The sequence below is a fragment of the Triturus cristatus genome, chromosome 5_2 (assembly GCF_964204655.1).
Source record: "Triturus cristatus chromosome 5_2, aTriCri1.1, whole genome shotgun sequence".
In the NCBI taxonomy this organism is placed as follows: domain Eukaryota; kingdom Metazoa; phylum Chordata; class Amphibia; order Caudata; family Salamandridae; genus Triturus; species Triturus cristatus.
Window position 1 is genome coordinate 22989062 of NC_140588.1, and position 22329 is coordinate 23011390.

General features: G+C 43.4%; 1 protein-coding gene across 2 annotated transcripts in view; it reads right to left on the reverse strand.

Annotated features, from left to right (window-relative positions):
• SLC9A3 (solute carrier family 9 member A3) overlaps positions 1-22329 on the reverse strand; it is an 840704-nt gene that overhangs the window by 626085 nt on the left and 192290 nt on the right. Inside the window, exon 1 of one of the 2 annotated variants that reach the window (XM_085606776.1) lies at positions 21191-21485. The exons of the other annotated variant lie outside the window; for it this stretch is intronic. Within the exon in view, the coding sequence (XP_085462902.1) occupies positions 21191-21338 (148 nt within the window). The 5' untranslated portion in view covers positions 21339-21485. Of the gene's footprint in view, positions 1-21190; positions 21486-22329 lie in introns of those variants that run through there. 2 annotated transcript variants of the gene reach the window in all.

Sequence of the window (22329 nt, forward strand, 5' to 3'; positions counted from 1 at the left end):
TTAGTATAGGGAAATATGAAATTCATTTGAGCGTAGACATGTCAGTCTGTTAGTTGGATTGAAAGAGTATAGTGAAGGGACAGAAGAGGGAAGGGTTTGCATTTATATAGCACTTGGTACCCCTGATGTGGCGTCAGAGTGCTTTTTCGGTGAGTAGCACGCTACTCCTGAACCCAAACAGGATTAGTGGTGAATTTGGATAGGGAAATATGAAAATGATTTGAGAGGTGGACATGTCAGTCTGTTAGTTGTATTGAAAAGGGTAGTGGAGGGATAGAAGAGGAAAGGTTCTTTAAAGTGCTTATTTGGAGATCATAGCAGCAGGAGGAGGTTTGGGATGACTAGAGGGAAGGGGGTAAGAGTCAACGGGAAGGGTTTAGAAAAGCTTGTTTGGGAGATCCGAATAGTAAAAGAGGGATGAGATGATGCAAGGAGGGGGTAGAAGAGAGTAGAGTCTAGAAAGGGTTATTTTGGCGATCATAGTAGTAGAATGGGGTTTGGGATGAGTCAGAGAGTGGAGGTAGAGGATATATTGAGAGAGGTATAGGCTCAGATATACGGTATTGTAGTCAAGATGCTGAATTTGGAGTACATTAAAAAATATAAAGATACAAAAAGGTCATGGAAGGTATATATGTAAAAGTAAGGTAATTTATCTAGAAGTAAGTTGTATTTAATAAACTCAGACTTTCAAGTGTGGCTGCACTTCAAACTAATTTATTTGTTCTTATAAAAAATTTAATTCAACAGTGAAGTAACTGTAGATGGATAGTTATGAAAATATATTACTTATTTTTTGCAGAGCTCAATAATACTGAGTTTTAAAATTACAATGATACAATGTAAAAAAAGCGATAACAAACACTGTAAACAAAAATACAGAAAAAAACATATTAAAAACTTAAAGGATAACATGTCAATAATCAGCAACACAACCTTCATAGTTATATGCAAATATAGCAAAAATAAATTTTAAATATACAATTTAGTCTTTAACACATAAGGACTAACTCCCCAAAAATCTAATCTAAGATAGAAGTGACTATACTAATCACATTCAAAACAGTGAGTTAACAAAAAGAAAATAACTATGAATGATAAAGTTGTATAAATAGAAGATTTGCCAAGCAATCGGTGTGTCTACACACCTACCAGAGAATAAAGAAGGCTACTACTCTGCCAAACAGAACAACTTCCTAGGCACCATAGAGTAAGTGCCCATTTTGTTAATTTAACAAACATCTCCTATGAAAAACTTAAGCTTTTTTACACTTTATTTAATATTTTCTGAAGTGTATAATTTGCTTCCTACTATTTCCACTACAGAAACACCATCGAAAAAGACAGCCAGAAAGATCTACACCAAAAAAAAAAGAAAATTACATATTCCTTGATGTGCACACGCATTCCTAGCGAGCGCCCACCACAAAAATAAAATGTGAAACAAAGTGAGCCAAACTATCCCGTGGACTCAAGTATGCCTGACATGGGGTGAACGAGGGGGAGGGGCCGAGCAGGCGAGTAAGAGCCTCTGGAACCCCAATAGTTTGCCACTTATGAGATTCCATGATGCATTTTCACATTTTTTAGAAGCTGTTTTCTAATGTCCAAGGTGGGTCTTGAAGTACACAAAAAAAAGTGATGGATGGAATGCTTGAATTTATCTCAGCTATTGGTAATTACCTGGTGCCACATCCCAGGCCATCATTATTTAGCACACTATGCCACCTCAGTTTGGATCCAGCCATATGCAAATCTGTCTTGACTGTACTTTTAATAGGAAAGGTCCATCCTGAATTGCTAAGCCAGGTCCTCCTTGAACCAGAACACAAGCAACCCAAGACCAGTTTCACCTTTATTAGGGATTATCATTGGGTACAGCTTGGTTTCAGTTGGACAGTGTGCAAGGGACTCACGTTGGAGTTGAATATCCCTGTGTATCTTTCATCAGCATAACGATCATTATTAAGGACGGAGACTGTATATATGAACATTTTAAAGAACACAACAGGCTAGATTTACCAACGTATCTTGGAATACAGCCCAGCAGCCAAATATGCTGTGCTGCATTGCATGACAAGGAGGGAGCAGGAGAGCACCATATCTAAAGAGATGTGGTACTCTCCTCCCCTCTCTGTAGCACCAACGCAGCATCTACCAGCAGTGCACCACACACTCACCTTTGCACTGTATGATTTTTTTATTTTCCCCCATTGACTTCAATGGTGCGTCATTGTGCTCAAAAGTTTGTTTTTGTGAACTTGAAAAAATCATATCTTTTAAAGTACTTTGTGTAGAATGAAGTTCTTGGTCTGAAAACATATAAAAATTAATGTTATTTTTACAAATTAGTTTCGGATTTATACTTGAGTGTTTGTATCATTTATTACCTCTGTGAGTACAGCAAATGCTTAATAGAGTACGTTTTTATTACACACAATTTAGTAGACTCATTGTTATATGGGACAGTAACCACATCAGACTGTGGTGATCAGAATTAGGGCTCACGGTTTTATGGTATTTATTTTTGGAACATTTCCATCTGTATTTATCTATATTTATTTTTTGCTAATTTTATCTGTGTTTATCCATATTTAATTTGGGTTTTTGGAAAAATGAAGCTGAAATTAGTATATTTCTACATTTATTTAACCGATAAATATGCACTCATACTTGAATGTCTGCCAGGTTTCAGTGCTGTGAACACCTGCAGAAGATAAATCAATGCACTTATATGAAAATATGCAAATTTCTGTATCAACCTTGTGCATATCTACTGCTGTTAAAGCCTCTTTACTAAAATTCCTTTCTTTTTTAACTCCCTTACCTATCAATCCACACAGCTATTGGCCTTGCAGTCATGGCAGACAGTATTTAGAATTACTCTAAAAGCAACCCAATTTCTGTTTTTATCCACATTTAAAAATAAATAGAGACAAGAAAATAAATGTTTTCTGTCTGTATTTATCTGCAAAAATCAGTAAAAACGGAACACAGGGAGCCTTAATCATAATCCTATTGAGATAGCCTTTACTAGCACTCAAAGGGAGAAACCTTGGGAGGTGCCAATAATCTCCAGCCATCAACAGAAAATCTATGACTAATTTGAAGATTGCGCGACCGGTCCCAGATTTTTAAGGGAATAATTAGAAGGAAAATGGAGTTGGTGGAGCAATGTCTACGGAGTGATGATGCTGCACATCAGGTAGTTCAGGCATTTAACATCCTATATTTAAACATTTGGGAAACATTGTTAAGGCCCTCTCGCCCCTCAGCCAGCTCCCCTAGATGGTTTAACCAGAACTGTTCAGCAGGAAACCGCAAGTTGTGCCAGGCTCTTGCAACCAAACCCAGGGAGCCTGCAGCACATGGAAACAATACAAGGAGGCTACCTCGAAGAGCTGGAGGGATGTTTTAATTAAGCCTGGGCAAAGCACTACGCTACGCTCGCGTAGTTTGCGAAGTTTGCGCTACTTCGCACTACGCGAATTGCACGTAGCACAGTGCAAACACGCGTAGCGTAGTGTTGCATAGTGCAGCGATAATTTTTTGCTTGCTCGCGGTCCTCAACGTCAAGTTGGCGACCGCGAGCAAGCAAAATGACATCCCGGCGAGACTTTTTTCTCGTTCGCGATCAGCAACATCAAGTTGGCGATCGCGAGCGTGGAAAATAAACCTCCCGGCGAGATTCTCAACGCGAGGAGGTCAGGTTTCTCATTGCGAGTGGTCGCGTATGCTCGCGACCGCTCGCGATGAGAAACTACCAGTCCGCGTTGAGAAAGCTGCTGCTCGAGTAAAAATCTACTCAAGCAGCAGAAAACTACAGCTCGCACTGTGCAAGATGCCGTTTTCAATGATTGTACAGTGCCGGTTGCTTGTCCGCACTGTGCAATAATTGAAAACGACATCTTGCACAGTGCGAACAGGGTACTACGCAGTTCGCGAAGTGCTACGCGTAGCTCGTGTAGTGCGAAGTGCACTTTGCGTAGCTTCGCATAGTGCAACTTCGCGAACTACGCCCAGGGTTAGTTTTAATACAACAGTTGGACACATTAGCAGAGCCAGCTTACCTGAAAGACAGCAAGTCTTCTAGTCCTCTGTCTCAGACTTGAGGTGTATAAGCCAGACTAGCTCTCCAACTACCTGCCATATTGCCTGTGGAACCTGGGAAGCACACTTTGCAAGAATCTGTGCAGCCCCTACATCAATTGCAGAATTCAAATCAATCCTGCTAGCCTAAGTAGCTTCCAAATTTGCTTAGGGGAAGTTTAGGATGCAATCAATTATAGTATTAGTGGTAAGGTGCCAAGCCCCAAAAGCATCCCAAACAATTTGATAAAACATAACACTTATTTTTGGGCACCTCTACTGCAAATGTTTTTAATAATCTAGTTCATTCCCCACTGCCCACTTTGTGGTCGACTTCTATTATAGTGACGATATTCAGAAAGGTGATCGGACACAACCTGCCTCCTATGAGATACTTCATTGATAGACGCTACAGTAAAAGTCCTGGGGAGGGTCATATACAATAGAATTATGGAGTAGATTCAAACCGAGTCAGGTCTTTATCCATGTCAGTACGGGTTTAGGAAAAAACTGGGGACAATCGAGTAGTATCTAAATTTGAATTTAGTGCTTGGCAAATATACTGTAGTTAAACAAGTCCCCCTTCTACCTGGCATTTACGAACTTGACCCAAGCCTTTGACTGTGTGAACATCTGCAAATTGTGGCAGATACTTACTCTGCGTGGCATGGATGATGCACTAGTGCACTTTCTGGCATATTTGCACACTGAAATGAAGGCAAGAATCATAATTAGCAGACACGGAGAGGTTACTAGCGATATTAATGTCTGTCAAGGTGTGAGACAGGGGTTTGTGTTGGCCCCCTTTCTATTTATTTTATACATCAATGAACTCCACATTTTTAAGCACCATTTCATTGAATTTATGAGCTGTTACCAACTCTTTTATATGCAGATGACTCTGTGCTCATGGAACACACTCCTAGGGCACTGGCCTTTGTGAATTTTATGGCCGCCCTAGACCTTCGGACAAATTTCACAAAGTCCCACATTATGGCATATGGCCCAAAGTGGAAACAGCTTGCCTGCCTCTCTGTTAGGGCTAACTGCTCGAGTACCTTCCCCTACCTGCTGGTTACTTTTTAAGCTACAGGGTCTTGGGTAATCGAAATCACTCAGAATCAAACTATCTAGTGTAATTGGCTTGGTATGTAGTCTTCTCTTATCCCAATACTGCAAGCTTATAAATCCTTATATGTCTCTATTTACATGTATGGGGCTGAGGTATGAGGCTATTCAGAAGGGAAGTAAATCGCTTCTGTGGGAGACTCCACTCAGTCCCCATTTCCTCATCCAGTATTATTTGCCATGAAGTGCTGGGCCTGTCTTTTTGAAATTTATATTGAAGTCCCACCGGAGCTACTGTAGCTATCAAGTGATAGAGGCTGGCTAATTCCCTGGCTCACATTGGTCAACTCTGTATATTGTAAAATTGGTATGGAACATGCTTTTATGGAGCCTGAAACTTGTAACTCTCTCAGCAAAAATCATGCTCAGCTAACCCTATAGGACTATATGTACACTTGTAGAAGTAACAGGAAAAAGTGTAAATCCAATGTTATAGACTACCTATGTAGGGTTCAGCCAACCTCTCCATCTAATTATCTCTAGTGTGCACGGGGTCAATGGGAATGCTCATTACTATTCCGTCCTAGGGCAGACACAGTGAAATGTTTGCTATATTTCCTATTGGGCTTTATGAAGAACCTAGACAACATCCCCTGTCCCTGTGATGACAAGTTGGGGCAAGCAAAGCTACATATTGCATTATTTTGCATATATTATTCAAGATATATCAGACAATTTTTAATCCCAATTTTAAAAATGAAATACCCTGACATTAGGCAGATTAGCCTTCAAGATTTTATTGTAATTGAGAGACAACAAAACCATTAGGTATGTTGGATCTTTTCTAACATTTGCTGTGAGAGCCCGTAGCACTAGGCTCTCCTAACTCAGCTGCTCATTCCCTGTTTATTTGTGGGTTGTCATTCACTGGAATGCTGCTATGGTTATTATTTTTTTATGAATTATTGTTTTTATGATGTGGGTTTTATCTGTTTTATTAAACATGCTGCTAATATTGTTTTACTGTTTAGGTGTTTTATGAATGCTGCTATGTTCGTCATTTTTCTCCTTATTTCGATGTGCAGCTTTGTATTGTGATATTCGCTATTAAACTTTTTATGGATGCTTGTTTCATCTGAATAAAGTCTTTAGATTTGTAGCCGGGTCGGAAGGAAGACGCAACAGGCTACGTCGGGACAAGGAAGGTTTTAGTAATTGTTCATTAGTTCCATACACCTATTCCATTCCATACATTCTAGGGATTCAACTATTAATTTGCTTTGTAAACAAACACACACCAGGGATTAAACTGCTAATTTGTACCATTTACACATGTGCACTCACTCATTCAACAGCCAATTTGTATCATAAATATATTTCTACTTCAGCCATTATTCCGCTAATTTATGACATATACAGTCCGAATGTTCAATTGCTAATTTGTACCATACTCAGACATACATTCCGGTCATTTGCTTCCTAACTTGTGCCCCGTAGAGAAGAGAGTCACTTTCAAGATACTCACCCACGCCTACAAATGCATCCACAACACCGGACCCAAATACCTCAATGAGAGAATCTCCCTCCACGTACCCAAGAGAAACCTCCGATCCGCCGACCTTATCCTCCCCGAAATCCCACGCATTCGCAGAGCCAGAACAGGTGGAAGAACCTTCTCCTACATTGCAGCCAAGACCTGGAACACGCTCCCGCTCAACATCATACGTACCTCCTCCCTAAACATCTTCAGGAAGATGCGCAAGACCTGGCTCTTCGACTGAAAGGTGCTGCTCCCACGCCCCCCCCAGCACCTGGAGACCCTCACAGGTGAGTAGCGTGCTTACAATTTCCCTGATTAATTGATTGAATGTTTGATTGACATACACAGGTTCACTCCTGTCATTCAACTGCTAATATGCACCATGTACACTTGTTTTTTTAACTGCTCATTATACTGCACAGACATGAACTGTCTATCATTCAACTGCTAATTTGGAGCATATAGAAATATACACTTTAATGGAATTACCAACTGGTCCATGGAAGGAAATAGCGCTAGACATTTTGGGGCCTATCCATGGGAATGGACAACAAGTTTTTGTCATTGTTGCCATAGATATGTATTCCAGATGGCCAGAAGTATGCTTCACAAGTGGCATTGAAACAAACAGAGTAATTGAGTTCTTAGAAAGTCTCATATCTAGAGAAGGACTTCCCAACACCATCTTAACTGATAATGGTGTTCAGTTGGTCTCTCGAGAGATAGAGGTATTTTTGAGTAAACATGGTATTATGCACAAGAAATGCTCCTTATACCACCCTGAGACCAATTGAATGATTGAACGGTTTAACCGTGTTTTGAAGGAGGTCATTACCTTAGCCAAAGGTTCTGGGCTAGATTGGAAAAAAGAAGTTCTTAGAAAGGTTCACATGTATAGGTTGACCCCACATAGTACCACTGGAAAGTCTCCTTTCGTTTTGTTCAGAGGCAGAACCCCGTGTACTTTGGTTGAGCCTCCGTGGGTGCGAGAATTGGAAAGAAAGCCTGATGTAAGTCTTGATGGGGACTCCAGGCGTGAGAAAGAGGTTGAGAAAGCTATAGTGAGGAAATCTCTTTTCGACTACAGAAAAGCTGTTAAGAGTACCAAAGTTAACATTGGTGATGTGGTGGTAATCAAACAATCTGGTTTGAGTGGGAAGTTTTCTAAAACGATTAGAGTGATTAAATTGTTTACAATGCTGTTAAAACACAAGATCACAGAATCTAGAATCTGGGAAGAGTTCTGTACAAAGGTCCCCTAGATTCCAGAGTTACAGGTCATAGTGTTGATCGCTGCATGAACACTCATTCTCCAGTGGGAAACACGATGTCACCAGAAAAAGCTCCCAGATTGTCCACAAGGATGAAAGTCAAACCTTCATATTTGAAAGACTTTATACACTGAATTTTCACACCTCGTTATTGTCTTGTTTTTTTTGTTCTTTGTTTTGTTTCTTTTGTGTCATTTATTAAAAGAGGGAAGGTGTGTGGCATCTGCTTCCACCTGTGACATCTCTATTGAAGTCATGGTCACTAGAGAATGTATGTCATAATGCCGTGTTGCAGCTTGCTTACTATGAGATGGAATTTTACCTTTTGAAAAGGTAACTGCACAGCTTACTGACCTGTTGTACTGCCTGGATGGGATCTTCTTTCTTTACAATAAACCTACAACCTACTTCTTCACATCTGCTTGGCATGATCATTTCTTCTGGATGTCAGGATCTTACACACATGTTCGCCTACAGTCACTTATTCACACTCATTCTATCATTAGCACTGACTTGCACTCATTTATTTTCACCTACTCTCATGCACTCACTTTCACCCTGAATTACTCATTCGCACTCTCTCACTCATTCTTACTGACTCACTTATAGTTACTCACTAATTTTGACCCACACACACATCCATGATCCATGTTAGAGTCAATTGCGTTTTAGAGTCTGACTGGCTCTGTTGTTCTGCCTTTAACCGCTAAGACACCTAAGGGTAATTGCCCACTTTATAAAATCATTTTATTCATTCATTTCATCCCATATACAAACATACATGCTCACACACATACACGCTCTCTCATCCAAACTCACTCTCACCCACATGCACGCACACAACATACATTAAAACCATTTTATTTTTCTTATCTCAAATGCCAATGAAGGTCTAGATTTTGCTTCTCTACTTCAAGTCAAGTCAAGATCCACTTTATTCGATTAATTAAAATCATAAAAGTATTCTACGACAAATATCTTACAATTCATATAAAACAGTATTAAACAATTCATAAATTTAAAAAGCAGATTAAAAAGGCATTATTTACATAAAATACATTACAAATGCACTCAACTATGCGATAAACATGGATTCAAGTATCTATCATCAATTGTTCTTCCAATCTTAGCCTTGATCTCTTGCATCTGACGGATGCGGCCAAAAAACTAGCAGTGCAGTACATAATTAATGGAGAAAGCAACATCTGTAAATATAACAATGCAGGCTTATACTGGATAAAACCCAGCTCCTTCAGAATGGATTTTAAATATCTAGTGCGAGGTTCATGATAGAAGGAACAAAAGAACAGAAAATGGGCATTATCCTGAATAGAGAAACCATCGCATTTGCATGGAGACGATTCTTCGAGCTTGCACCAGTCTTTCTCATCCCACAGTACCGTATAAATTTGATTAAACCGAAATTTGGATAAAAGCCATCTATGAAAAGAATTGGTTACCACTGTTAAATAAGGAGCCAACACACAAGATGGAGTTATCAATACATGGGCCCTCACAGAGGGTTTACATAACTCGTAAGCTTCGCGCTCGGCCATGCGTATTCTAAAAAAATTAGTTTTCACCCACGGCAAATCAGCTTTACACAGGGCTTCTGGTCTACTAAAAATTTCAGGGCGTCCCAGAAGTGCTGCCATAGATTCAATGTAAGACAGCCACTGAATATCCCTCCTGTGATCAAGTGCGAGGCAATCTTTGATGATCCGATGATTAAGGCTTAGGTTCGGGTTAAGCCAGACCTTAATCCACATCAAGAGTGGAGCTAGATTGATTGTGTCTAGGATGTAGCCCATCCCCAACTCAAGGTGTACTGAGTGGGTAGCAGTTGACTGGGGTAAACCCAGCAATGAGCGAAGAAATTTATTTTCCTCAGTCTGGATGTCTTTTGAATTGACATAACCCCAGACAGCTGCACCATATCTAGCAATTGCGACTGTCTTAGCTTTGTAGACGGCCATAATAGCCTCCATAGGTTTCCCCCCCAATCTCTTAGCAAACCCCAGAATTGCCGCATATGAACTTCTTACCGCATTCATTTTAGATGTTAACTGCGGTGTCCAGGTTCCCCTTTGGTCAAAAATCACACCCAAATAGGTAAAGACTTTGACACTTGTGATCACCTCTCCATCACAAAAAAAAGTTTTTTCTTTACGCTTACCACATCCTACTGACATGGTATGCGATTTGTTTTTGTTGATCACCAGGTCAAGACTAGACATGAAATTACCAAAGGCATCAAGTAGCTTTTGTAAGGCGACTGGGGTCCTAGCTATAAGTACCGCATCGTCGGCATAGAGGAGCACCGGAATTGGTGCACCCCCCATGCTCGGGAAATCCTTTGTGGCAGACGTTAGGTAGCCCTCCAAAGAGTTCACGTAAAGCGTGAACAATATTGGCGCCAGGATGCATCCCTGGCGGACCCCTCTAGTGGATCTAAAACTCTCGGTACACTTTCCGTCGGTGGTCATTCTAATGCGGGCCCTCAGATCTTTGTGGAGCTCCGCCAGAAAGTGTACCAAGGAACTGTCGAGGCCCATCTTCAGGAGCATTGCCCACAGCTTAGATCTATTGACAAGATCAAAGGCTGTGGACAAGTCCATGAAACCAAGGAATAAACTGCCCCCTTTTGCTCTTGTGTATTTAGAGAGTATGAGGTGGAGGTTGAGGCATTGGTCCTCAGTACTCCTCCCTGACCTAAAGCCAAATTGTGCCTCGGACAGGATGTTATTCCCCTTAGCCCACGCAGAGATCCTCGCCAGGACAGCCTTGCCTAAAATTTTTACCGAGGAGTCCAAAAGCGATATTGGTCTATAGCATTTTGGATCTCCTCTCTGCCCTTTTTTAAATATTGGGACAATTGTAGCTAAAGACCAGGTCTGAGGGAAACCCACTACTGCAGCAGCGTTAAAAACTCTAGTCAGAATATTAGCCCAAAACAGCGGATTTGCCCTAAACATGTCCGCTGGCACTCCATCGGGGCCCGGGGCCTTGCGACCTGCTGTCTCCTCTATGGCTCTAAGTACCTCACTGGTTTCAAATCTCACGGGCTCCAGGGGGCTCTCATTAGCGGGGATTGTGAAAGGTTCCGGCTCCCTGTTACTGTCATAAATTTTTTCGAAATGTCGGAGCCAATCCTCCTCTGGAATATTTAATTCCTGTACTGAGTTTTGAACGCCTGTAAGTAATGGGGAATTTATTATTGTCCAAAACTCAGCACTGTTTTTTAGGGTGGCTTTATCCCTTAAATCCTCCCAAGCTTTGCTTTTTAATTCATTTTTACGCAAAGTAGTGGCCGTGTTATAATCCTTTCTTAATCGCGCCACAAGCGCCTTGTCCCTTGGGCGAGTAATGAGGGCTTTTTTAAGGCGGTTATGGGCTTTGCTGCAATTTTTATCAAACCAGCCTTTAGCCGGATTTTGTTTTGCCCCCTGCCCTTTGGCTGAGAGACTGCTAGATACAAACCGGCAAATATCTTCAAAGGAAGATATGATGTCCTTGTGCCCAGCTGACAGATTGGCACACACAATTAACTCTTCCGCGACTGAGTTGGATAAAGTAGAGAAAAAATTGTCCGGTACAACCGCCTCCCATTTAATTCTTCTCCCCTGATCCTTTTCCTTTACAGGCAATATAGTCCGATGGAGAACAACAGATTTTGACAAGAAGGAACTGTTCGTTAACACCAATCCCACAGGGTTATGATCACTCATAGGCATAGCAATTGCATTATATGAAATCACATAATTAAGGAAACATCTTGAGACAAAAATAAAATCAATTATCGAATCGCTAGCCCTTCCCGTGTAGGTGGCAACCCGTGTACTATTATCATAAAATTCAGGTTCAAATAGCTCATTTTCCTGCAGTACATATTCAAGTGCCCGACCCTTCTGTGTGTGTTCTAAATGAGGGGGGGACACGCTGTCTGGCCCGTCTGTTTCCACCAGAACACAATGTGAGCACAAATGAACATTAAAATCACCCATTAAAATGAATCGACACAGAGTGGATTGCTTGTCTCCGTAGAGAATTAAAAAGTCTGATAACCATTTAAAATGCATAGATTCTGGATTGCTGCTTGGAGCATTATAACAGTTAACCAAAAGTAGTTTACAACCATCCTCTAAAGTTAACTCCAGAATAATGAAACTATGGGAGGCACAATCTATCGGGATCAGTTTGCCTTTTATATTCACCGAAACCAGCGTCATAAGACCTCCTTTGTTCCGTCCTGCAGGAGAAGGCAAAGCAGGTACAAAATAGGATGTGAAACCGTCTAACCAGTAATCACACTCCAAATCCCAAGTTTCTTGCAAAGCGATAATATCGTAGCGCTTTACAAACTTTTCCCAATTGGGGTCTCCCTTCTTGGACCGCAACCCAGCAATGTTCCAAGATAACAGTCTAACCGTGTCCCCTTTATCGGTAATGATCTCTGATGAACTGTTCTTGACCGCCTCAGAAGAAGGTACAAGGACCGCTGGTGTTGGAACCGCTACGGCGTCGACCATTGTACCCTCTCCCTCACCCCGTCAATCACAGAGGTCGAGGCCTGAGAGCGCATTAAATCTGTTATAGGTTGTAATGGGGGGACCAAATGTACAGGGGTTATCTCGGCCCTGCAACGAACTTTGATGAGCCAAACTGGGCCCCACCGGGGTAAATGGATTTAGTCTTAGTCTGGGCAAGGAGGGAAAATTGGCCTGGTTGTAGAAATACCCAAGCGGGCGCACTCGGATACCATTACTGTCCTCCAACAGGGATGCTGCCCGTAGGAGGACTGTGGCCACATGTTGTGGGTATTTAAAGTTCACGACCACGCAATCCCCTCTACATGTTTTCCTCGATGGGCCAATCCAGTTCACTCTCCTCGTCGTGATGATATCTCCAGCATGTGTAGAAGGGAAACCACATTTAGCACCTAACCAAGCCACCACTTTGTTTTTAAGAGAATCATGCGCTTCCTCTTGAGGCTCAGAATTACCTGAGCAAAACGTCGGAACATTGGCAAGTACAATGACATAAGGGGCGCAATCCGGGGGCAGATTAATAGTATTGATGCGCCTGCCTTGTACGGCATTAGTGTTATATAAGGGACCAGATCTCTGAAAGCGCCCAGCCTGATCAACATCCAGGTCTACTGGTGGGGGATGGATGGCTGGGGGAACAGTAAGATTGTTAACCGCACAATTGACATGAGGGATCAAAGAGGGTGGGTTGGGGGCTATTGTGGCACTATTTCCTATGACTTCAGGGCTCACTAAACTAGTTGGAGGGGGTAAGGGGTTCACTTGAGATAGTTTAGCCAACTGTTGGTCCAATAGACCTCCTAGTCTTTTAAGCTCCGCGTTCGCGGTGTCCAATTTGACTGTAAGGCAGTCAATGGAAGCCTTAAGTTTTAGGTCAACAGCAGCCTCTATACATTTTATTAGCAACCCAAACTGCTCAGGGCTCAGTGTAATACTGGGTTCCTTTGTGATCTCTACATTTGATTTGGATTTAGGGGAGATGTAGCTATCTGGCAGGTGGTTTTCCCCTCTTCTCCTATGAGTGGTCTTACCCCCCCTCTTGCTTTGCTGCTTTCTGCATAATCTAAAAGGTCTCTTTCCCTTAATTTCTTCCAATGCTCCCGCCTCTTCCTCAGAGTCAGAGCATACCTTATCAAGCATTGTAGGATCCATCGTTACAGTATCAGGCTCCCGGTGGATGGAAGCTACTATAATGCTGGCTGGCTTGGTAGCGTTTTGATCTCCTAACGTGCAGTCCACGCTATTTTCGCCCTCTTGGGAATCCTCCGGTGTAGCGGCTCTAGCTGGGGGGGGGTCGTAATCTAGGGCGTCTACTTTACCCAAGGAAGCCCTTCTATCATCGTTAATTTTGTTCACCATTTTAACGAGGAAGTTATTCATGGAACCAGCCCCCGTGACCACCTTGTCTTTCTTAGAGCCAGACATAATAGGAAATGGAACGTGGTTAAATGTCAGCTTTAACTACTGTCTTAATGCCTGCAAGGTCTCACAGCCTTAAACCCAGACTACTCCAAGTAATAAGGCGCGGTTTAACTCTCTCAAGATCTCGGAGCAGTTAATATCTCTACTCTTGCATTGCAATTGTCAGAGATCAGAAAGTCACAAGCAGGCAAGAAGGTGTATTGCGGGCACCGCAAACAGAATCCAGATTACAGCCAATGTACACTATCACAAACCGCCTCCACAGCATCACACATGGAGCAGAGTGTAAGAAACAACAGCAGTACCTGATATGGGGCAGATGCCCTGATGTCAAATTTCAGAGGGATGGCCCAGCCCTGCCTCCTTCTGCTTCTCTACTTAGTATTACACTAATAGAGAAAAATAACCTATTATTCACTATTTATGTAATAAAAATGAGCAGAAAACAAGGTTAGAGCCTAACTGATAATGCAAGACACCTCTGTGTTCTTGTCATTGATTTTGCCACCTCTGAGGCCAGGGATCACAGAGGCATTGCCAGGGGTAGCAAGGGCATGGCTTAATTTGTGTCGGTGCTTTCCGGTGCTCAGGACCGGCACTTATTTCACAGGGCTATTGCATTTTCTCTCCCTGGCCAGAAGTCAGCCCTGCCAAGTACCGGCATGAGGGATTAGACTAATGCATTTTAGGGCTGGTGTCCGCATCACCACGCTAAACTGCATAAGTCACACATTTACATCTACTTGAATTAATTGTGCAGTGAAGCTCTGCGGCCTGCACATAAATAAAAAAAAGGTGATGCTGCTGCGTTCCCCAGGCAATATATTTAGCTGACTCTGAGCTCACAACTGATCGCCTCAGGTGATTGGCTAAATCGTTTCTATTGTGAACTTTTTATTGAACTGTGTCTTTGACACATTGTTTTTTAAATGGCCGGACCGGATATAAAAAAAAAACAAATCTGCCTTGTTGAGGACCGACCTCAGCCTCTGGGACAAGTAGATCCGGTGCATTCCCATCTGAAGGCGGAGACAGAATCTTCTCTGCACGGGCCGGCCACAACTCACGTGGATTTCTGGAAAGTGGTGCTCTTCACGACCCAGGTTGATTAGAGTGTGCATTGCCGCCACTTCAAACCATGCGCTGCTCTCTGGCCTACCTGCTACTGCAGCAGGCCCGGGCATCATGATTTCACCAGCCCTGCAGGCCTCTGTTGTGGCTGGCGCAGGCCGAGGCAGCACTCTTGTCTGGGACACTCCTGTCCTCCAGGCCTTACAGAAGTTCGGCAGCCTCCTCAGTCCTCAAATGTATGACAGACGCAGTGGCAGACACTGACTGTCACAGAATGGCTCTGGTTGGTGTGGGCTGCGGCTACAGAATGTTTTAATTTCAGATTCCTGGCGCAGCCAGCCAGAGTCACCAGGTATTGCTGCTGCCACCACAGGAATTAAAGTAAGGAACATCCGTGACCACGTTGACATGTGCTGCCCTCCTCTGCTCTTGGAGGGTTGCTGGGGGCTTTGCCAGTCATGGTGAGAGAAGGAGCAGAGTGTCTTCAGGCCCAGGGCACAGCCCTGAAGACAGTGTGTCACACCATGCCCTCTCAGTGTGACTTAAATCTACAGTTGCATATTAGATGCAACCCAGCACGGTACTGTCTCCAGAGAAGAGGGCCAGCATCATCTCTATCACTGGGGCTGCCGGCGCTCTACGGACCGGTAACTGACTACTGACTTCTGCACATCATCTTGGCAGTCACAGCAGCTGTCTGCAGTGAGTGACTCCACAGACTACAGCTACAGCGTCAATCCCGAGGCAGCGGAGCAGGCATTATTTACCCACCACTGTCAGTGACTCCTTGGTAAGTCAAAGATAACGTGGTGATTAATGTTGCTGCAGGAGAGAGGCCAGAGCTTTGTCTAGGGCAAGTTTTAACTCACCAGTAACAAAGAGGGTTAACATGCATGCTGCAAAGAATGTGTATTTTGCATATATGACAGAACTGTATTTTATTTTTATGTGGATAGTTCAGTGGGTTACTGCTTTTGTCACAGGGATCCTTTGGTTACTTGCAATTCATAAATTACAGTCCTAATCCACACAGTGACCTGAAAACTGTCATTAGCTAGTTTGGGTAGAAATGCATCCTTATTAGGAAAGACAACCCCAATTACTGTGGTACATTTTAATCCCTGAGTTTGTGCTTTTCCAAACTACTCTAAAAATATACTACCTACCTAGTATGGATGACGTGATTCTACACCTTGTTGTAATTCTCATTGGTTTATTTAACATTTCCTTGGATGATTCATTGTCTCTGTATAATGTGTCTGTGGTATCAAGTGCTCTGACACCCTGCACTGGTATGAGCAGCGCTAAAAAAATGAAATGTTTGTGAGAGAGGAACTATGGAGAGATATGGGGCACTGTTGGTGAGTGGTGGTAAGGGAATCCCTGGTGGGCGGAGCATATAGAGAAGTAGGTGGAGCCAGTGGAGAAATTAGGTGGAGCTGGGGGACGTGGGTTTGGTCTCCTAAAAATTTTGGGGAGCACCTGCACTTAATATTTTACAAATTAAGCACTGAGCAAGGGGCAAGCTAAGGCTCCCAACCGCGACCCCAGGTGACCCATAAATGTTGTCCATAAAGACTGCTACCTCGTCCCCTTTCTTACTTTATGAAGGTGTGTCAACCTAAAACTGGCCTGCAACTGTAAAAACAGTAAGTGAACACAAACAGTGAGAGAGTACTACGTACACACATGAAACGTAATCAGAGTCTTAAAATAATGTTCAATGTGCAGAAACAGATGATACTTTGAACAACGTTTAGATCCTCATCCTCACCTACTTAAAGATTAGAAAGAAGCATAAAGAAAGAAGGACCTGTCCAAGAGTCTGCCTTATACATTTCAGACACAGAGGCACCTCGAAATACACCTATTTCCCCCGCTTTAAACCAGATTGAGCTCACTGACTGCAAGATGAATGATTGGACTCCTGCATTAGGGTGCCTCTTCACAATGTCTTGAGCAAGATCCCACTGAATGATTTTAGGCCACACACTAATTTGGGGTCGAAACATAAATGCCACTTCTGACTGTACTACATCTATGAGCTATTGTGAAATTACCGGACTGTGCTAATGGATTAACTCAAGCATTTGTAGACTTTTGTGTGGATAATTATGTATTACAAATAAATGAAGATTCGTTCTCATTATTTTATTTATAAATCTGTTTATTAAGTTTGCAGGTAAAAGCACACATTACATCATAATCAATCAGTGAGCATCGTAATATATAACCATGAGCTGAGTTTCTGTGCATAGCATATACATTCTAGCCTCATGACATTATCAGGAAAGGGAGTGACAGAGCCCTCTTGTACAACCAGCTAGTCTTTGAAGCACGATATCACCACGCATAATGCCAGGGCCGCAGATCTAGTGGAGTGCATCCGCCCGCCCTCTCCTGGATCAGGTATGTGCTAATCCCGGTGCATCCCCAAACAGGTATACAAACAGTGCTAAACTCCCCGTTTAGTAACTGGGTGGCCGTTTTCTCGACAGCCTAGCAACTAAGATAACTACCAACAGCAGCTCGCAAGTTCTAGTCTAGACGGCCCCTCCCTTCTGATCCCCCGCCCCGAATGAAGATTCGTTCTCATGAAGATTTCTTCTGCTCTTCATGCAAACCTCTTTTGCAAAATGACTTTCCTTACACTGTACTCCTTATCGAGTTATGCTGCTTCTTGGTTGACAACTAACTTTCTGAGCATATAATGAATCACATGTGAACATAACTAGTCGTTTTGAGTGTCTCTTTTGTATATGTTAAATTTATTTGTGTATGTCCGGCTCTTTGAAAGCCCAAGTGTTTGATTAGTTGATCCATTATCACAGACTACTTGGAACTTGTTCTACTTACGTACATTTGATTAGTCAGAATCATTATTTTTCATGTACTGAAATTAACCCAGGTTCTGAGAAACACAGATTAATCTTATACTGGGTTTTGGGTTACTCAGACTATTGCAAAATATTCTATTACAGTCAAGTAATTTACTTAGTTCACACAATTTCACATAAACTATATAACATGCCAAAAAATCAGGCAACAGGAAACGTTGCAATTTTTTTGCTGTTGATGACTGGTTTGAGCAAAAAATGTCTTGCAGGAGACTAGGTCAAGCAAAAAAAATGTGCAACAAATCATTTTCTGGATGGGCCAGTCCCCTTGATAGTACCGCCTGTGACTTTTAAAAGTGGGGTATGCTCTCCAAAGGCTGTATTACATCAGGTGCCAATGGGTTTTTGAGCCTGCTCTGCGCGCCCCCTCAGCACTTTGGTATTAAAGAAGGGGCAGCCGACGCTTGCGTGTCCCTTTGTGTAATACCAAAGGGCCCCGGAGAGCACACCCCACAAACAGTGCCAGCGCTTCCTCAAGAGGGCGTTCCCTCATTTACCTGGGGCGTGGCCCCATGCAAATGAGCAGCCGCGGTCGGTAGTAGGAGTAACTGTAGGGCGGTGACGTGGGGAGGGGGAGGGGCAGGGTGGGGTTAGTAAACTATGGATTACGGAGGTTTACAGGTAAGTTAACGTATAAATTAATAAAACGAATTTCGTTGAGTGCACTGCATCGCATTTGGGGATGCAGTGCACGCAACGAAATTCGTTTTATTAATTTATATGTTAATTTACCTGTAAACCTCCGTAATCCATAGTTTACTACCCCCCACCCTGCCCCTCCCCCTCCCCACGTCACCGCCCTGCAGTTACTCCTATCGACCGCGGCTGCAAATGAGGTAATCCCTTTGCCTCTGCGCCAGCACTGTATTACAGACATGTGCGCAGAGGCAAAGAAGCTCTCAGGAGGCACGCTGACAGTGCGCCACCAAAAAGGTGGCGCACTGTCAGTTCACTCCCTGATTGCAGCCCTCTGGCAGGGGAAAAGGGAGTCCCATAGACCCCACAGACATCCACTTGCAGGTGGTGCAGTCCCTGACTGCACACAGCTGCAAGGGGATATCTAATCCCCGTTAAAAGTGCAGGCGTGTTGCCGCCTGCACTGTGAAAACACGAGCGGCTTCAAAGCAGCCGCTCCGTTTTTCACCTGAATGCGCTGCCCCCAGGTCCGCGGGAGTTCGCAGCTGCCCTCTAAACAGCACATTCACCAAAATGAGGGGCATTTTCCTGGAATTGTGCGCCCAGCACAATCTAGGAGAATGCAGTGCATACATAATATGGCTCCAGGGCTTTAAGTGAGCTGGGCCCCTCTAGTTCTGAGGACCGGTAGGTATTAAATATAGACATTGAAACGGGTCGCTATGAGACCCTGTATATCTACAAGCAAAAACCCGGATCGATTTCTTAATAAACAATGTCAAAATTGTTAAGGAAATCCATGTTAGCAATTTGGTTTCTGTTCATATTTTACATGTTTTATTTATTCTTGCATTCCCTAATAGTGTTTGCTATTTCCAGGATATTGCGGTTCTTTATTTTTAGTAGCATATTACTCTTGTATAGATAAATACAAGCGTAATAAACCCCCCTTTTTCACAGCTGCCTATCTAATATTCGATATTCAAGGAAACATGACGCTAGTGGAAGACTTTTATCAAACGCGTTTGCACCAAGAAGGCCAAATATTCTTCCAAATACATTCTTGATTAACGATAATCAGATTTTTAACAGAGCCTCGGGCGCGATTCTGTGTGATTATAAATTCGGGATGTGCAATTTATTGCTGTTTGCTTTCATGTAAGATCTGCAATCCCTACATTTCAAAGATATGGTACTGGAGAGTTGTTTTTAGCGTTTCTACAACGGGGACACACCGCACTGTTTACTTATCATTTTCAGACACAGAAGAGTTTGGGGGCATATTAACAAGCCAGGCGATACAATTATCGCCACTTTAGCGGCAGAAAACTGCCGCTAAAACTGCGATAATGGGCTTGATAATATGCTCTATGGAATTCCAATTGAAGCTCATGTTAAATGTGAAGGACATCTAACATGGGCTTCAATTGGAATTCCATAGAGCATATTATCAAGCCCATTATCGCCGTTTTAGCGGCAGTTTTCTGCCGCTAAAGCGACGATAATTTTATCGCCTGTCTTGATAATATGCCCCATAGTTTAGTTCAAAGTAAGAGAGGAGATGCGCAATGAAACCCCAGCCAGTGCTTATCTTTTTTTGTGGATTTATATAGCTGATCTCGACCCGCAGGTATTGCCGTGCTACAGTTACGTTACGCAAGAACACATTCTTATTCTTTGGTAGGCACAGGGTGATTAAATGAATTGGCCAGAATCACAGGATGTTGAACCCACGCCGAAACTCGAACCTGGTTCCCCAGCTCCAAAGTCGGCAGATCTGGCCGTTAGGCCATATCCTCTTTGTGATAACATGCGTGCATGTGGCGTTTTATTGGTAAGCTAATTTCAAACATTTTAGCGACGATCTTGTAAAGTGTGTACAAAGTGCCTCGAACAAGGAATGGAGAACGCATGCATCCCGGTATAAGCTTTTTATGGAATGACCATCAGTTTATGGTACTTGTATGCTTGTGTGTATTCGAGTCTGAAACAAGCACATCTGCAAAACCGTACAGGTTGAAAAGCAAACCCTTTAATTCCTATGAAAAGTTTCGTCCTGCGAATAACCGTATAAACTCGCAAAGATATTATACATTGAAGCTTGCGGTAGAAATTATCCCTCCCAACCATGAAAATGGGCTGTAGTCGAACCTGTTGCCTGAGCTTATTGCGTCTCCCTTCCCCTTGAACTCTGGGCACAAGTCCTATAAAAAGAAGTGGGGAGACTTATAAAGTAAGAAAAAAATGCAAATGACCCCATGACGTCACGACGTGGCGCTATATAAGAAATAAAATAGTGCTAAATGTAAATCTTAAACCTCTGCGCACTATTGGTGCAGGGTCTGCTGAACGTGTCCCGGTGTCTGAAAATTACACCACGACAAGTTCAGCATATTTCTGTGGGGCCCAACCTCTTGGCAGGGGGGACGACGCCCACCCTGTGAAAAGAGTCGGGGAACGCCGTGTACCTGCTTGTACCCCTGACTCCAGCCCTGCTTCAACTGAATTAAATATTCCAGGTCTCACGGGACAAGCACCAATAGTGTGGTAGCAGCTGTAACTACAAAAGTGTGGTGTAGGGTGGGACTGAATAGGTGTATATACATCATTGTTACTGTGCATCCACTTTATGTCCTTTATCGCACTCACCGATCTTTGCCAGACTGGCCACCAGTATCCAGAGAGCGATGATGTAGGGCTCCTGCACATGGTGCCACTTGAAGGTGACAATGTCCAGGCTGGGCGGTCCGTGACTGACGGCGGGGTGCTCCTCCCTGGAGCTCCTGTCCTCCTCCATCGCTGACTTCTGCTCTGTGCCGCCCTGAAGGAGACAGCTCACAGCTGGCTCTACCAGAATTCTTGCCTGTCGGGCAGCAACGGCTCTCGGCAGGACTGCGTGTCCGAGGGATTGAAGCTCAGTGCCCTCGATGTTGCGTGTCTTTGATATGGCGATCACAATTCAAATGCCCCACTCGCTGCCTGCAGAGCATTTATGGGACAGCAGGTGTGTTTGGGGCGGGGGCGTTTTTTTCCCCAACACCTCACCTTCCAGAGAGACACCCCGAGGCTCCGCCCTCAACCCCTGCGGGGGTAGGTATTTCTGAGGGAAGGAAGTGGGAGGCAATGCCCATCAGTGGTGTGTGCCTAGCACAGCATGGCCGTGAGACTCGCTGCGCTACATGCTCACCTCTCACCGACAGAGGAAAGAGCGGGGCGGATCGGTTGGTGTTTGAAAAGTGTCTCAAACTACTCGCGTTCGTACATATTCTCTTTTATCTCTGAATCTGGAGTTTTGCCATTACTTCTTAGCCAGACAATATGTTCATACATGAATTGAATACTAACCCGAAGTTAACTACTAAACTTTCACCACCACCGGATAGGCAGCGTCGAATTGGTAACGGGGATACTCGGGCAATGCCCGAGGGGCCGGTGTCTGAGTTCCAGCTGTGGGCTGCTTTATTTGGAGCAGTCTGGGTGTGTGATTTCGGTGGTGTCTCTGTTGATCGAATTCAGCCAGCGGCCCAGTAGGTGTCTGAGTGGCCTTTCTGGAGGCAGATGGGCGCTCATTACCTCACGTTTAGCAACAGGCAGAGGTATCACTCCCTTTCTCTCTCTGGACCTCCCAATAATGTATGCATACTGAACGGGGCTGGGGGCCTGAGAAGAAGTGGCCTCCCTTGTCTTCAAGTGTGTTTCACCAGTGTAAATAATGCGTGCATTTTTTTTTTACCCCCCCTTTGTTTTTTTTAAATAAAATTACGCCGAAGCAGTGATTTGAGCAAAGG